Source organism: Oncorhynchus masou, chromosome 12 (genome assembly GCF_036934945.1).
Source record: "Oncorhynchus masou masou isolate Uvic2021 chromosome 12, UVic_Omas_1.1, whole genome shotgun sequence".
NCBI lineage: Eukaryota > Metazoa > Chordata > Actinopteri > Salmoniformes > Salmonidae > Oncorhynchus > Oncorhynchus masou.
Window position 1 is genome coordinate 26,519,398 of NC_088223.1, and position 16,704 is coordinate 26,536,101.

At 43.4% G+C, this 16,704-nt stretch overlaps 1 protein-coding gene across 2 annotated transcripts in view; it reads left to right on the forward strand.

Moving 5' to 3' along the window:
- The window catches only part of LOC135549770 (PHD finger protein 14-like), a 136,657-nt gene that overhangs the window by 76,229 nt on the left and 43,724 nt on the right, over positions 1-16,704 (forward strand). For both annotated transcript variants that reach the window (XM_064980046.1, XM_064980047.1), the window contains exon 19: positions 12,708-12,825. In XM_064980046.1, coding sequence (XP_064836118.1) covers positions 12,708-12,825 — 118 coding nt within the window. The remainder of the gene's footprint in view (positions 1-12,707; positions 12,826-16,704) is intronic.

Here is a 16,704-nt window from a genome sequence, read left to right on the forward strand (position 1 = left end):
GACAAGAATAAATATTCCATAAAAAAATCAGCTGTTTCCAGCTAGAATCGTCATTTACAACATTAACAATGTCTGAAATACACTGTATTTCTGATCAATTTGATGTTATTTTAATGGACACAAAAAAGTGATTTTCTTTCAAAACAAGGACATGACAAGTGACCCCAAACTTTTGAAATAAAATGTGAACCACGTTTTATTTTGCGTACCCCCGACGGCATTGCGCTTGGGAGTACCTGCTCTAGATAGATGTGTACGATGTTTACGACAGTATGTTGCAGTTTCCACCCATATCCAGCGTCTTCACACAGCCAATAAAGAGGAGTGGGACAACGTTCCACAGGCCACAATCAACAACCTGATCAACTCTATGTGAAGGATATGTGTCGTGCTGCATGACGCAAATGGTGGTCACACCAGATACTGACAGGTTTTCTGATCCACGCCCCTTTTTGTTAAGGTATCTGTGATCAACATTCCCATTCATGTGAAATCCATAGATTAAGGCCTAATGAATTTATTTCAATTGACTCATTTCCTTATATGAACTCTAACTCAGTAAAATCTTTGAAATTGTTGTATTTATATTTTTGTTCAGTGTAATTGTTGTAAAGGTGTGTCAACGGTGGACAGCGTTCCGTTTGTGCGTCCCTCTGTCATCTCTGATTTATTACGGGGGAAGTGCCTCCTCGTCTGCCACCAGCAGCTGACCCTTAACAGGCCAGTAGAGCTGATGAGGAGGAGTGGTCTGCTTCTCTTTCTCTCTTTTGTTTTTTCTCTCTTTTGTTCTTTCTCTCTTTCTTTCTCTTTCTTTCTTTCTCTCTTTCGTTCTTTCTCTCTTTTGTTCTTTCGTTCGTTCGTTCGTTCATTCGTTCTCTCTTTTGTTCTTTCTTTTGTTCGTTCGTTCGTTCGTTCTTTCTCTCTTTTGTTCTTTCTTTTGTTCTTTCTTTTGTTCTTTCTTTTTTTCTTTTCTTTCTTTCTTTCTTTCTTTCACACAGCGCCAGATACCGATAGTTGGAAAGATTTCTTTCTTTCTTTCTTTCTTTCTTTCTTTCTTTCACACAGCGCCAGATACCGATAGAGTTGGAAAGAGAGAGAGGCAGACAGAATAGAGAGGCTTTTGTCGACAATCTGGTTAACAGTATAACAAAAGCCTCCAACGTGTCTGGCACCAGATGGATAGGCAGCAACATTCAACCTCCAGCTGCGTACCCCCTCTAGCACCAGGCTCAACGCACTCAAATGTTGTTTTTTTGCCATCATTGTAAGCCTGCCACACACACACACTATACAATACATTTATTAAACATAAGAATGAGTGAGTTTTTGTCACAAGCCGGCTCATGGGAAGTGACAAAGAGCTCTTATAGGACCAGGGCACAAATAATAATAATCCATAATTTCTCTTTATTTAACCATCTTACATATAAAACTGTATTTGTTCATCGAAAAATATGAATAACTCACCACAGGTTAATGAGAAGGGTGTGCTTCAAAGGATGCACAACTCTGCAATGTTGGGTTGCATTGGAGAGAGTCTCTCACATAGGTACGTGGTGGCCTAGAAGGCCAACATCCCAGGGTCACCTTTTCACTTTTGACGTTGAGACTGGTGTTTTGCGGGTACTATTTAATGAATCTGCCAGTTGATGACTTGTGAGGCGTCTGTTTCTCAAACTAGACACTCTAATGTACTTGTCCTCTTGCTCAGCTGTGCACCGGGGCCATCCACTCTTATTCTGGTTAGAGCCAGTTTGTGAAGGGAGTAGTACACCACGTTGTACAAGATCTTCAGTTTCTCCAATGTGTCTGGCACCAGATGGATAGGCAGCAACAACAAAGTTGGGCCCAGACCTGGATTCAAACACTATTTGAAATTGACGCTGAAACGCTGAAAGTATTTGAAAGATTTCAAATGGATGTTGAACCCAGGACTGGAAGAGAAGAACACCGTGTTGGGCTCAATAGAAAGGCAGACAGACAGGCAGCAGTGTCACTTTGAGCTTGAGACTCAGAAAGATGGAATCAGCACAGCGTAGAGAACTGTAACTGCCCCAATCCCTCATTCTCCCTGCTTCCCTCTCTCAGCCCCTCTTAGCCCAGGGTCCACAGAGACGGGGGGAGCAGGCCTAGGCGGAGGGAAGCTACAGCTGTGTTCTGACCATGGGGATGAGTAGGTCTGAGACAAGGACTGGGTGAGGGAGGGAGGGAGAGAGAGGAAGGAGGGAGGTTCTGGAAGAGCAGTAACCTTTGGGATGATGAGTGCGTTTCCCATTACCGTCCTGACACAGGATCCGCAGAGATGATTTAATGGCGGCATTTTGTTTTTGCTGACTTCATTCCTTTTTTTCCTCTCCTCCACCATTAAAAGAGAAGAGAAAAGGCATACCAGGCTAGTGCTGGGCTGCTGTGTGGGTAGAGTAGCCAAGCAGCTCAAGTCTATTATTCCCCAGCCAGCTTCTTCCTTCCCCTCTCTTATTCCACGGATTCCACCGTCGCAGTGTGTGTCCACTCACTTCCTGGTTGCACCTCCTTCCTCCTCTTATCCTTCGCTCTTTTTTTTATTCCCTTTTTCCTCCCCTCCTATGTCTCAGTGACTACAAACTAGGATGAATCACCTAAAACCCAGAGGTGCCTTATATCCTAATAGTGTGGGGTTTGCCCCAGCGCGCAGACAGATGTACACTCTTAAGGAATGTGTGTGTGTGTGTGTGTGTGTGCCTGTGGGTCAGACTGTGTCTTCCCTTCTTGTAACAGAACATAAGGCCAGGGGGTGACAGCACAGAGAGCCCCCCAGTGAGTAGGCTGGAGCACTAGTTAGGTCAGTCAGAGGCTAGAGGGGTGAGGCTCTACCTGCAAAGCAGAGGCCACAGACCTGCTGGTGCTACTGCTCCAATCCACACATGCACACAAACTCTGAACTCAGCCCACTGAGGCCCCCTGCTGGTGGACTAGGGGAACAGCAGCCTCATGGCCACCTAGGTGAATTATCAGTCCCTGGCAGCTCTAGACCTGGGTTCAAATCTATTTGAAGTCTTCAATTTTTTTTCAGCATTTGCTTTAGTCTGCCTCGAGTGCCAGTTGGGCAAGGTTTGCACTTTTTGACTGTTGTATTGGTTCCATTGCTCTCGGCAAAGTATTTGAACCCAGGTGAAGGCGGCTTGTGGCTACCCCATTTCACTATAGTATCCTGTCTCCTTGTAGTGAGTGTGTCCTAACGAGTGAGTTGTGTCCTAACGAGCTTGTAAATTCCTTGCAATGGTGTCTCTGTCTCGCCGCATTCATTACCTCCTCCTGCCCACCTTGTAAAACAATGCCTCTTTAATAATGTCTCAGCACCGTCCCACTGCCCCGACACTAAATCAAAAAGTGAGAGGCTATAGGAGAAGACCGATAATCCACTCCCTCCGTTTCTATGAAGAGAATTCACAGAACTACTTTGTCACGGGGTGGGACGTGGGAGTCGATGGCTGAGCGCTTTGTGGCGCATTGATCTCCCGTCACGTGAACACCCTCCAGGTAATTGCACTGCCCTAGTGTGATAAATTCTTCCCCGTTGTTTCAAATACTCTGGGGACTTCGGCGACGCACCGCTCCTCCTGCTCTGGCTCGTAAAGAAGAGAGAGTTGGGAGGCCTGGGATGAAGTAAATACGCCTTGACTGTTCCATACATGGACTACACTTTGTCTTTGCATGTGGTGCAACAAAGACATAAATAAGTCACATATCAAAGGATCACCGGGCCGGATTCGATGTGTTGTCATCAGGGGCTTATTTGTTTTCTGTTCAACATTCTTTTAACCAAGGGAAGACTTTGAATGTTTTTGACAAGAGTGATGGTTTTGATGATAAAGACGTTGATGTTGATAACAATGTTGAAGTTGTTGGTGACGAGGACCTTCATCCTGGAGTGTGATATTCAAGGCCAACCGAGGCCACATTGTTTTCCATTTCCATTTAAAATACTGCATGCCGATTAATCCCCAATCAACTAAACAACATTTAATTACCACTAACAAACATTTAGCAAATTAATATTTTCTTGACTCGACTCATTAAAGTGTTTTCCCCATTTATCTGATTTAGATTACACCCCTGTTATGTTGCACTTTGGTTGTCCAGCAGCTGTGCCATAACCACTAATATCACTCTCCACAGAGTAGAACCCCTGCATGTATACTGAACAAAAATATAAATCCGGCCTCACAACCGCAAATCACATGTAACCACACCAGCCTAGGACCTCCACATTTGGCTTCGTCACCTGTGGGATTGTCTGAGACCAGCCACCCGGACAGCTGAAACTGAGGAGTACTTCTTGTCTGTAATATAGTCCTTTTGTGGGGAAAGACTCATTCTGATTGGCTGATTGGCCTAATTTATTTGAATTTACATATTTCCTTATATAAACTGTAACTCAGTAAAATCATTGAAATTGTTGCATTTGTTTTTTTTATACCTTTATTTAACCAGGCAAGTCAGTTAAGAACAAATTCTTATTTTCAATGACGGCCTGGGAACAGTGGGTTAACTGCCTGTTCAAGGGCAGAATGACAGATTTGTACCTTGTCAGCTCGGGGGTTTGAACTCCAACGCTCTAACCACTAGGCTACGCTGCCGCCCCCTGTTAGTATTACTTTTTCTAAAATAATCTTATGATCATGTACCTATGTGTACATTTACCTACACTGTAGATAAAGCACTTATATTTTGGATCCCAGCTGCAACCTAGTTGTCTAACCCAATGGTCTTATCTCAGTTGAGGTTAACCTGTTTAGGATAGGGGGCAGCATTTTCACGTTTGGATGAAAAGCATGCCCAGAGTGAACTGCCTGCTACTCACTCCCAGTTGCTAATATATGCATATTATTAGTATATTTGGATAGAAAACACTCTGAAGTTTCTAAAACTGTTTGAATGATGTCTGTGAGTATAACATAACTCATACGGCAGGCGAAAACCTGGGAAAAATCCAACCAGGAAGTGGAAAATCTGAGATTTGTCGTTTTTCAACTCTTGGCCTATCGAATATACAGTGTCTATGGGGTCAAATTGCACTTCCTAAGGCTTCCACTAGATGTCAACAGTCTTTAGAACCTTGTTTGATGATTCTACTGTGAAGGAGGCGGGAATGAGAGGGGATTGAGTCAGTGGTCTGTCAGAGTGCCACGAGCTGGTCACGTGTTGGCTTGAGTTGTATTGCATTTCTGAAGACAAAGGAATTCTCCGGTTGGAACATTATTGAAGATTTATGTTAAAAGCATCCTAAAGATTGATTCTATACTTGTAGACATGTTTCTACAAACTGTAATATAACCTTTTTGACTTTTCGTCTGAACTAAGCGATCGCGCATTGAACATTTGGATTACTAGGCTAAACACGCGAACAGGTCTTTGGACATAAAGATGAACTTTATCGAACAAATCTAAGATTTATTGTGGAACTGGGATTCCTGGGAGTGTATTCTGATGAAGATCATAAAAGGTAAGTGAATATTTATAATGCTATTTCTGACTTCTGTTGACTCCAACATGGCGGATATCTGTTTTGCTTGAATTGTTGTCTGAGCACCGTACTCAGATTATTGCATGGTTTGCTTTTTCCGTAAAGTTCTTTTGAAATCTGACACAGTGGTTGCATTAAGGAGAAGTATATCTCTAATTCTGTGCATAACACTTGTATCTTATATTAAAGTTTATGATCACTATTTCTGTAAATTGATGTGGCTCTCTGCAAAATCACTGGATGTTTTGGAAGCAAAACATTACTGAACGTAACGTGCCAAAGTAAACTGAGATGTTTGGATATAAATGTGCACTTTATCGAACAAAACATACATGTATTGTGTAACATGAAGTCCTATGAGTGTCATCTGATGAAGATCATCAAAGGCTAGTGATTCATTTTTATCTCTTTCTGCTTTTTGTCACTCCTCTCTTTGGCTGGAAAATGTCTGTGTGTGTTTTTGTTTCTAGGCTCTGACCTAACATAATCATATGTTGTGCTTTTGCTGTAAAGCCTTTTTGAAATCGGACACGATGGGTAGATTAACAAGACGTGTATCTTTCATTTGATGTATTGCACTAATATGTATGTAAATGACATATTTCCAAAAAAAAAAATAGAATTTCGCGCACTGCCTTTTCAGCGGAATGTTGTCGAGGGGTTCCGCTAGTGGCAAAGGGGGGTTCTCGAGGGGTTCCGCTAGCCATAAAGCAGATGCTTTAAGCAGTAGTACTTGCCTACAGTTAAACGTCTGTAATTGCTCTGATTCCTTTAATATCCAATTATGACTCGCATGGCTTAGGTACCCCGGGAATCAATTGGATCTGACTTCCTCCCAATGTCTCTATGGTAAAAAAAATGAAAGTATTCATTTAAATTAACTTTGAACGAGGATACGCTTTCAAGTTAGCCAATGTACTGACTTCTGACTTAAACACATCCTTAACTTTAAACCCTGTGAATCCCCTTTCTTTGTGTCATATCCGTATAATCTCGCTAAAATGCCCTTTGATTTCATTTGGTCGTGTCTGTGTGTGAGGCATCGGCCGTGATCGCCTGTGGGTGAGGAGGAACAATTCTAGGAGGACCCCTGTAGGGGCCACACGCTCCAGACCCTTTGAAGAAGGGAAATGTGATGTGAAGTTGAGAGACCTGTGATGAGAGCTGATCAAACCAAGGCTAATCCACCTGCTTGTCATCCCACTGATAGAGAAGGAGGGGGGAGGGGGGAGAGAGGGAGATGGGGGGGGGGGGGTACAGGGGAGGATGTGGCAGAGAGGAGGGCCTCTAAGAACTCCTGTAAGAGATTAAACAGCAGATGAAAGGGGATACGAGTCACCCGCCGAGGGCAACATGTGTAGCAGACAAAACCAATCAATCGCCCACCTCACACCCAATAAGATTACATCAATCAATAACCGCTCTTATGAGTGATTGGATTCTGTCTCCTTCCAGAGGAGAGGGAGGAGGGGAGACGAGCGAGCGGCTCAATTTTCCCAATGATTAAAGCGGCGACAAATTGGTTTGATAACATCAAGGACCTTGCTGTGGCTGAGTCTATAAGGGCAGTGTTCAGAGCAGATAGAGGTTGACCGACCACGTACAACGGACACAGTCAGTGAAGAGAAGGGTGGGATGGTGGGGCAACTGCATCACTTAGCTCTCAGACCAACTAGCCAATGACTGGCCTGCAGCACTAATCATTTATATGAGCTCAGTGAGGAAGAAGAGGAAAACAAGTGGTAGCATACAAGGAAAAAATAGTGGGCCTAAAACTGATCCTTGGGGGGCACCATAGATAACTGTTATCATACCTATTGTAATTGCTGAGATATAACGTATGAATTGTGAAAAGAACACAGAATTGTTGTAAAATGTAAAAAAGAATAACACTCCTAGATATAAATGCATTTAATAAAAGATCCTGACTCAAATTGAATGAAAACAGAAAGCGATGCAGAAGAACAGAAAGGAAAGGTTACTTCCTCTTGAACTTATTGCAAAACACAGGTCTCGTCATTTAGAATTCCTATTAACTAATAATCATCTCCTCACCAGCCAACAGCCAGCCAGTCTGCATCAATGAGCAGTGTTTTAATTCAAAGATGCTCACAGAGATACACAACAAACAGTACAATAGGTTCATTAAGGTAAAGTAATTAAAAGAAGTAAACGGGGCAAAGTGTCATGCACACACACACACACACTCGCCTAATAAAACAAAAGAAGCCTCCTGTGAGTTGGGAGGTGTTGCGTGTGTGTGTGTGTGTGTGTGTGTGTGTGTGTGTGTGTGTGTGTGTGTGTGTCTCCTCTCTCTTGGCCCTGTACAGATGGAGATTCATGATCAATCAATTGGTGGTTGTGTGCAACAATCGGAGGATAGCTCATTAGCGCCACAGACACACTTGTGGTCATTTGTCTTCTTTTCACTGAGGAGGCCAGAGGGTGCTTTAAATTCCCCTTGTTTCCTTGAGGCCGATATGCCTGCTCAGCCCATCCAGTGTGACTGCTTGCGTGTGTGTGTGGACCACCTACCTCTGCAGGTTCCCTGCTGATGTGCACCAGCTGCTTCTACAACTTAGTAAGATGCCAATTATCTACCAATGAAACTGTTACTCTGGTTTTAGTCAATTTAACAGGTTTAGGGCTGACATAGAATAAACTTGGTCCTGGACTAAAAACATGCTTTATAAGGCCCTGAAACCAGATATTGATGTGCAAATAGAGGACGTGTCATCCACACCCCATTCTCCACCCTAAAATGTACCCTACTGCATATTCCCTAAACACTTTCACCAGTTACACACACTCTGGCTTCATGCATATGATGTTAATGTACTTAATTCCAGACCCTAAACTCAATTATTTACGCTTCATTAGTTAAAGAAGATGATGAACTGAGCTGACTTGAACACCCATTAGCTATTCCACCATGGACTCATGGTATGGTGGAGAAAGGCTTATCGCTGTATAGGTTGAATAGGATGTGAACATAGCAGTGGTTTCCTCTGGTGTTTTCTCTCTTAACTGCAGATCGTGTTAGAGAGGCTGTTCTGAGCTGACGGCAACTCGTTGCTACATTGCCCTGTCAGAGTAAATATATGGAGGAGATGGGGACAGAGGAGAGGGAGGAGAGGATTGACGTATACAGACACAACTAGTATGTAAAACATGTGCCTGCTGTGGAATGAATTGGGAATCACATTGATATATATGGATGTGGTTGTTTAATGCTTAATACCTCAGGGTTATGGAAGATAGATGACCTATTTTACATGATGTGGACGCCGTAGTAGCAAAACTACGTCCTCTGGCTACATTTTCCGGGAAGCTGTGTTTGAGTTGGAGGTTTTATTTTGTCTCCCATTCCTAATGTCTTTTTTTATTTACTGTCTGTTTCAGTGAATGTACAGGGAATGTAGATGCTTTACTTTTTTAGTTTTCAACCTTCATGGCTGCTACACTAGTGTCTTATTACATGAACTACTGACTTCCTACACAAGGCAGTTGGTAGACTTTTTATTTAGCAATACTTGCTTTGGCACACTACAGCATGCAGTCTTTCAACAGACTTAGCTTCTTTGCGTTATTAGCAGTAGCTTTTTGGTCTAACTGTGTACATTCTATATTCATAGGCTACCCTGGGGTGGCAGGGTGTCAGAGTAAATATATGGGGGAGATGGGGACAGAGGAGAGGGAGGAGAGGATTGACGTATACAGACACAACTAGTATGTAAAATATGTACATATGTACATTCTATATTCATAGGCTACCCTAGAGTGTTGGACTAGTAACCGGAAGGTTGCAAGTTCAAACACCCTCTGTCGTTCTGCCCCTGAACAGGCAGTTAACCCACTGGCCGTCATTGAAAATAAGAATTTGTTCTTAACTGACTTGCCTAGTTAAATAAAGGTAAAATAAAAAATATTCAGATATTCTAATCGAAATGGACAGGTTGCCTTCTCAATTTTGATTTTGGCCCGACTACTGTACATGAAGCAGAAGCAATTTGTAGGAGCGTTGATTGATCACCCATAGATTTCACAATAAACCCTTGCTCAGAATATTGACAGGGAGGTGTAACAGAGATTCAGCTGGGGGGGGGGCTTAGTTTAGAACGATCCCCGGTGGTGGTTGATCCTGTGGGAATGGTCTGAAACAGCTAGACTACTGTATGTGGAGAACTGCTCTAGAAACACAATGGCTCTGCTGTGGCGAGATGTGTTCTTCTTACAACAGTCACCTACAGTCCTGTGTGACAGGGTCAAGGGGTGATGTCCATATGATGGGGATGCTTCCTCATTAGTGTGTGTTGTAGACTAAGGTCTTTATTTATAATAGGTTGTTTTATTAGAGTAGGGGTTCCTGGTAGTTGTTGCTGTGAAAAGGGATCCTCTGACAGGAGGTGCTGGATTCAACCCTCCGCAAGGTCACCTGTCATCATCACCAGTCTGGTTATGGTTTCTCTCTGGTTCTATATGTTGTTGTTGTTACAGTCTCTCTATCCTAGACTTAAAATACACTCATGTCTATTGGACTTTCACGTAGCCTAAATCATGCATAGATGTCCATGAGACATTTACACAGAGATTCATCCTATGTGGTTCTCCTTCCCCAAGTCACTCTCCCTCCCTCCTTTCCCCCACTCCTCCTCCTCCCTTTATAGACACGGGGCGAGAGAACAGGTTGACCTCCCTGGGCTGCAATCTGGTTGATCAGATTTCCATAGAAAAATCTCAATCCCCCACATTGATTAGGACATAATTAGTTCATCATGAACTCGAAGAAGAAAAGGGAGAGAGGGAGGGAGAGAAGGGGGAGTTGGACAGAAGGGTGTTCAGGCTCAACCAATGGAATCTCATGAATGCTAAATGTTTAGTTTTAGTAGTCTCATTTCCAACACAGAAAGACTCCCTCAGGTACACACACATATACAGTACACACACACACACACCTACTTTACAATCTTTACTCTATTTATTATATTCAGAATATTGATATGATGGCTGATCAATTTCTTCCCTCTAGTACTGTGAGAACTGGGCTACTGACCAAAACGATTCTCTAAAAACCATATTGATATGAGCGATAGTCGATATTCGTATTTTGTTTTTTACTGCCTGTATTGTAAGATTGTAAAACCCTGTTGTCTAACCCAAGGACACCATGGTGGTAACATTCAAGGATGGTTAACAGGCTTGTGTAATGACACAGCTATCTGACTAGCCAAGCTATACACAAAGCTCATAGTATGACACCTGTGTAAGGTCAAGGGAAGGAGTAGTAACAGTGTGTTTTTTGATTTTATTAGCGTCTGCTCCCTGACAACTACCTGCCCTGTCATCATCTGTCAGTCTTAGTGTGTTTAGTTTATTAGGATCCCCAACTGCACATGCAGCAGCTACTCTGCAGTAGCTAGATCCACGTAAAACGTACAAATACAATACAGAACATTTATAGACAAGAACAACGTAAGATATTACATATTTAAAAAATGTAATAAGATATATATATATATAGGAAAGGCACCAAGAGACAACAAAAATGCTATTTCAACACTTCATATATACATCTTAATATTGTTAAATACTGTACAGTTAAAGTAGATATTTAGAGAGAGCAGAGGCGCTGTGATACAAGATGTTTTATCTGTTTTTTAAAGCTACATTTGTTTTTTGCCTGAGTATCCTCTGGTGGCAGAGCATTCCGTGATGACAGGGCTCTCTGAGCGACACATTAAATCTGTTTTGGTTTGGGTACAGTGAAGAAACCCATAGCGGTGTGTCTGCTGGGGTATGGATGTCTGTTTGAAGTGTATGCAAATAGATTATACAAGTGGTTAGGAATTTTAAATACACACATGTTTCTTAAGTAGAAGAGAAGTAGTCCATTTCTCGTCAACCCTCAGCCATGAAGGACTATCAGGCATGTTGTAGATGTTAGTTGTGTATGTACAGTTAAGGCCAAGGGGGGCTGCTCTGTATTGAACCAGCTGCAGCTTTGCTAGGTCTTTCTTTGCTGCACCTGCCTATATTATCAGACAGTAATCAAGATGGGACAAGACCAGAGCCTGAACAACTAGATCTTTGTGTCAATGTTTTAAATAAAAGATATACCTCTCGGGGCGTCCAAAGTGGCACAATGGTCTACGGCATCACTATAAAACCCGGGTTCAATCCCAGGCTGTGTCATAACCGACTGTGACCGGGAGTACCATATGGCGACGCACAATTGGCCCAGCGTTGTTCAGGTTAGGGGAGGGTTTGGCCGAGGTGGGGCTTTACTTGGCACATCGCGCTCTAGTGACTGCTTGTGGCGGCCCGGGCTCCTGCAGGCTGACTCCGGTTGTCAGTTGAACGATGTTTCCTCCGACACATTGGTGCGGCTGGCTTCCGGGTTAAGCGGGCCGGTGTTCAGAAGCGCCGTTTGGCTGGTCGTGTTTCGGAGGACCCCATGACTCGATCTTTGCCTCTCCGATGAGACAAGATTGCAATTGGATATCACAAAATTGGGGAGACAAAGAGGGTAAAAAAATCTAACACATAAGACATACCTCTCCCCATCTTCACAATAACTTTGTCAATATGACTTGACCATGATAACTGACCATCCAGTGTTTCTCCTAAGAGTTCAGCTTCTTCAACTTGTTCAATGGATACACCCTTCATGCACAACTCCAGTTGAGGTTTAAATACAATTATTTTGTTTTTTTATGTTTTTAAGACCAGTTTACTATTAATTACCCATTCTGACACTGACAGTAACTCTTGTGAAGAGTCTCATTGAGCTCACTGGCTGTAGGTGCTGATGTATAGAGCAGTGGTTCTCCAACTTTTTTGGTTACTCTACCACCAACTGAATTTTACCCCTGAACTACCCCCTTATGTACGTTTTACAGTCTTCTCAAGTACCCCCTGTGGATAGGCCAAGTACCTCCAGGGGTCCTAGTACCCCTAGTTGGGAACCACTGGGGGATCCACTGGGGTAGAGTGTGCAATCATCAGTGTACATAATCATTTTAGCTTCTTGTAAGACAAGAGTAACGGCCCATGGCAACTGCCCTGAGGGATCTTGCACTGTACATATCTTATGTTAGAGAAGGTTCCATTGATGAATACTCTTGAGTTATATTGGAACTGCGTGCCTGTGTGGGTGTTCCACTGTATGTAACACCTGCCCTACCTCTCCTCTCTCCTGTAGGTGTGATGAGTGTTGTCTGTGCTACCACTTTGGCTGTCTGGACCCTCCCCTGAAGAAGTCTCCCAAGCAGACAGGATACGGCTGGATCTGCCAGGAGTGTGACACTTCCTCCTCCAAGGTGTGTGTTGTGTTGTGTTGTGTTGTGTGGTGGTGATGATGTCTTCTTTTGGCATCACATTATTGAAGCAGCAGTTAAACAGCTGAATATTAACCTACAACAAATCTTACCAGGAAATATATAGTTATATGGGTATTAAGGATCAAAGGGAAAGAAATGTGTGTTTGAAGTGGTAAGAGTCGAGCATGGACAACAGCCATGGCTTCACTTAACTTTCCCCATCTTCTTCCCGGATCCATTCAGCAAAGGGCTGGGCTCTGTGAGCGACAGGGTGTACTGTAGTTAGTTAGACATGACAGCTCCAGGAACTGCAGCAGAAGCATGCGCGTCTGTGTCTTTTTACCTTGAAACCAAACCTGACAGCGAGCCAAAATGGCCGCCACCAATACCTGTCTCCTCATTGCTACCTCCTGAAGCGGTACTGCTCCATTTCCATCCCTTTCCATTTGAAATGTCCCGAACTGAAAATGCCAAGTCTCACCAGAAGCACTTTTTTTTTGCATTTTAAATAATGTTTTTCTTATTGAATTACAGTGTAATCAAGGGTAGCATGCGGCAGCTTGTGAACCTAATTAAGTTGATAAATGTGAAGCGCATTTCAATTTGTCCAGGAAAGGGCATTCCTATTGGCTCTATGTGTGTGGAAAATGGGGGTTAATTGATGTTGCAGAAGGAGGAAGAGAAACATAAAAGCCGGAGCCATACTGAAAACGCTGCATGCTGGGAATGAAACGTTAAATTACAGGCAAAATGTCAAGTTTAAAGCTCCGTTACAATGGTAGATAGCAGAGTTAGTGGAGGGTTACAATGTTAGATAGCAGACTGTAAATGTAAAGTGTTAGATAGCTGACTAGTGACTTGTAGTTGTTGTAAAAACGTGTTTGTTGTTGTAGCCCTGTTTGGAAGGGGCATGACGATGCATCGGTGTACATGATCAACAACTGATGTTGTTTCTGCCCAACATTACAGTCCGGCATGTTTGTATTTTTATATAGTTCTTGTAGCTCTAGTTCAACAAGAGTGCCAGGCTGTTTCGCAAAGAGATAATACACATTAATATAACCCAAATAGTTTTTACAAAGTGTATAAGCATATATAGAAATGAAACCCATTTTCATGCGTAGAGCTGAACTCTGGTAATAAAGAGCCATGTTGCGAGTATTACAGACCAGAATATACTGTCTGTGTGTACTGCTGTGGTGGAAATGTGTGCTGCTGTGGCGTAAATAGGCTGTTGTTGTGTGTGCAGTGTGTTGGTCTAAACGGGGGCTGTAGGAGGGGACACACACTCAATGGAAGAAACACACACACACACAATGGAAAGGAGCTTTTAAGTGGTGAAAGCTGGAAAAGAAGGGAAAGGGGGGCTCAAGTTTTTGCTTTTTAAATGTGCTGCTGCTCGAAGCCTGCTGAGAGAGAGAGAGTAGAGAGTCCTCCAGAGACCCCCAGGACCAGACCCAATCCTCTTTAATCACCCCTGTGCAACACACATACCAAACGCACACTGGAACAAACACACACAAACACATAAAAACAAACACATTGCAACAAGCCCACTGACGGAATGGAACACACACACACACACACACACACACCTGCCCCCTCTCTCGTTAATCACATGTTTCATCCCCCGGAGTGTCTTCTCCACTCACTTTTACTCTGCTCCTCTTCATCAGACAGTAGTGGAGTTACAGTAGTAGAGGGGACTTTTACTCTGCTCCTCTTCATCAGACAGTAGTGGAGTTACAGTAGTAGAGGGGACTTTTACTCTGCTCCTCTTCATCAGACAGTAGTGGAGTTACAGTAGTAGAGGGGACTTTTACTCTGCTCCTCTTCATCAGACAGTAGTGGAGTTACAGTAGTAGAGGGGACTTTTACTCTGCTCCTCTTCATCAGACAGTAGTGGAGTTACAGTAGTAGAGGGGACTTTTACTCTGCTCCTCTTCATCAGACAGTAGTGGAGTTACAGTAGTAGAGGGGACTTTTACTCTGCTCCTCTTCATCAGACAGTAGTGGAGTTACAGTAGTAGAGGGGACTTTTACTCTGCTCCTCTTCATCAGACAGTAGTGGAGTTTTACTCTGCTCCTCTTCATCAGACAGTAGTGGAGTTACAGTAGTAGAGGGGACTTTTGCTCTGCTCCTCTTCATCAGACAGTAGTGGAGTTACAGTAGTAGAAGGGACTTTTACTCTGCTCTTCTTCATCAGACAGTAGTGGAGTTACAGTAGTAGAGGGGACTTTTACTCTGCTCCTCTTCATCAGACAGTAGTGGAGTTACAGTAGTAGAGGGGACTTTTACTCTGCTCCTCTTCATCAGACAGTAGTGGAGTTACAGTAGTAGAGGGGACTTTTACTCTGCTCCTCTTCATCAGACAGTAGTGGAGTTACAGTAGTAGAGGGGACTTTTACTCTGCTCCTCTTCATCAGACAGTAGTGGAGTTACAGTAGTAGAGGGGACTTTTACACTGCTCCTCTTCATCAGACAGTAGTGGAGTTACAGTAGTAGAGGGGACTTTTACACTGCTCCTCTTCATCAGACAGTAGTGGAGTTACAGTAGTAGAGGGGACTTTTACTCTGCTCCTCTTCATCAGACAGTAGTGGAGTTTTACTCTCCTCTTCATCAGACAGTAGTGGAGTTACAGTAGTAGAGGGGACTTTTACTCTGCTCCTCTTCATCAGACAGTAGTGGAGTTACAGTAGTAGAGGGGACTTTTACTCTGCTCCTCTTCATCAGACAGTAGTGGAGTTACAGTAGTAGAGGGGACTTTTACACTGCTCCTCTTCATCAGACAGTAGTGGAGTTACAGTAGTAGAGGGGACTTTTACTCTGCTCCTCTTCATCAGACAGTAGTGGAGTTTTACTCTCCTCTTCATCAGACAGTAGTGGAGTTACAGTAGTAGAGAGGACTTTTACTCTGCTCCTCTTCATCAGACAGTAGTGGAGTTACAGTAGTAGAGGGGACTTTTACTCTGCTCCTCTTCATCAGACAGTACTGGAGTTACAGTAGTAGAGGGAACTTTTACTCTGCTCCTCTTCATCAGACAGTAGTGGAGTTACAGTAGTAGAGGGGACTTTTACTCTGCTCCTCTTCATCAGACAGTAGTGGAGTTACAGTAGTAGAGGGGACTTTTACTCTGCTCCTCTTCATCAGACAGTAGTGGAGTTACAGTAGTAGATGGGACTTTTGCTCTGCTCCTCTTCATCAGACAGGAGTGGAGTTACAGTAGTAGAGGGGACTTTTACTCTGCTCCTCTTCATCAGACTGTAGTGGAGTTACAGTAGTAGAGGGGACTTTTACTCTGCTCCTCTTCATCAGACAGTAGTGGAGTTACAGTAGTAGAGGGGACTTTTACTCTGCTCCTCTTCATCAGACAGTAGTGGAGTTTTACTCTGCTCCTCTTCATCAGACAGTAGTGGAGTTACAGTAGTAGAGGGAACTTTTACTCTGCTCCTCTTCATCAGACAGTAGTGGAGTTACAGTAGTAGAGGGGACTTTTACTCTGCTCCTCTTCATCAGACAGTAGTGGAGTTACAGTAGTAGAGGGGACTTTTGCTCTGCTCCTCTTCATCAGACAGTAGTGGAGTTACAGTAGTAGAAGGGACTTTTACTCTGCTCCTCTTCATCAGACTGTAGTGGAGTTACAGTAGTAGAGGGGACTTTTACTCTGCTCCTCTTCATCAGACAGTAGTGGAGTTACAGTAGTAGAGGGGACTTTTACTCTGCTCCTCTTCATCAGACAGTAGTGGAGTTACAGTAGTAGAGGGGACTTTTACTCTGCTCCTCTTCATCAGACAGTAGTGGAGTTACAGTAGTAGAGGGGACTTTTACTCTGCTCCTCTTCATCAGACAGTAGTGGAGTTACAGTAGTAGAGGGGA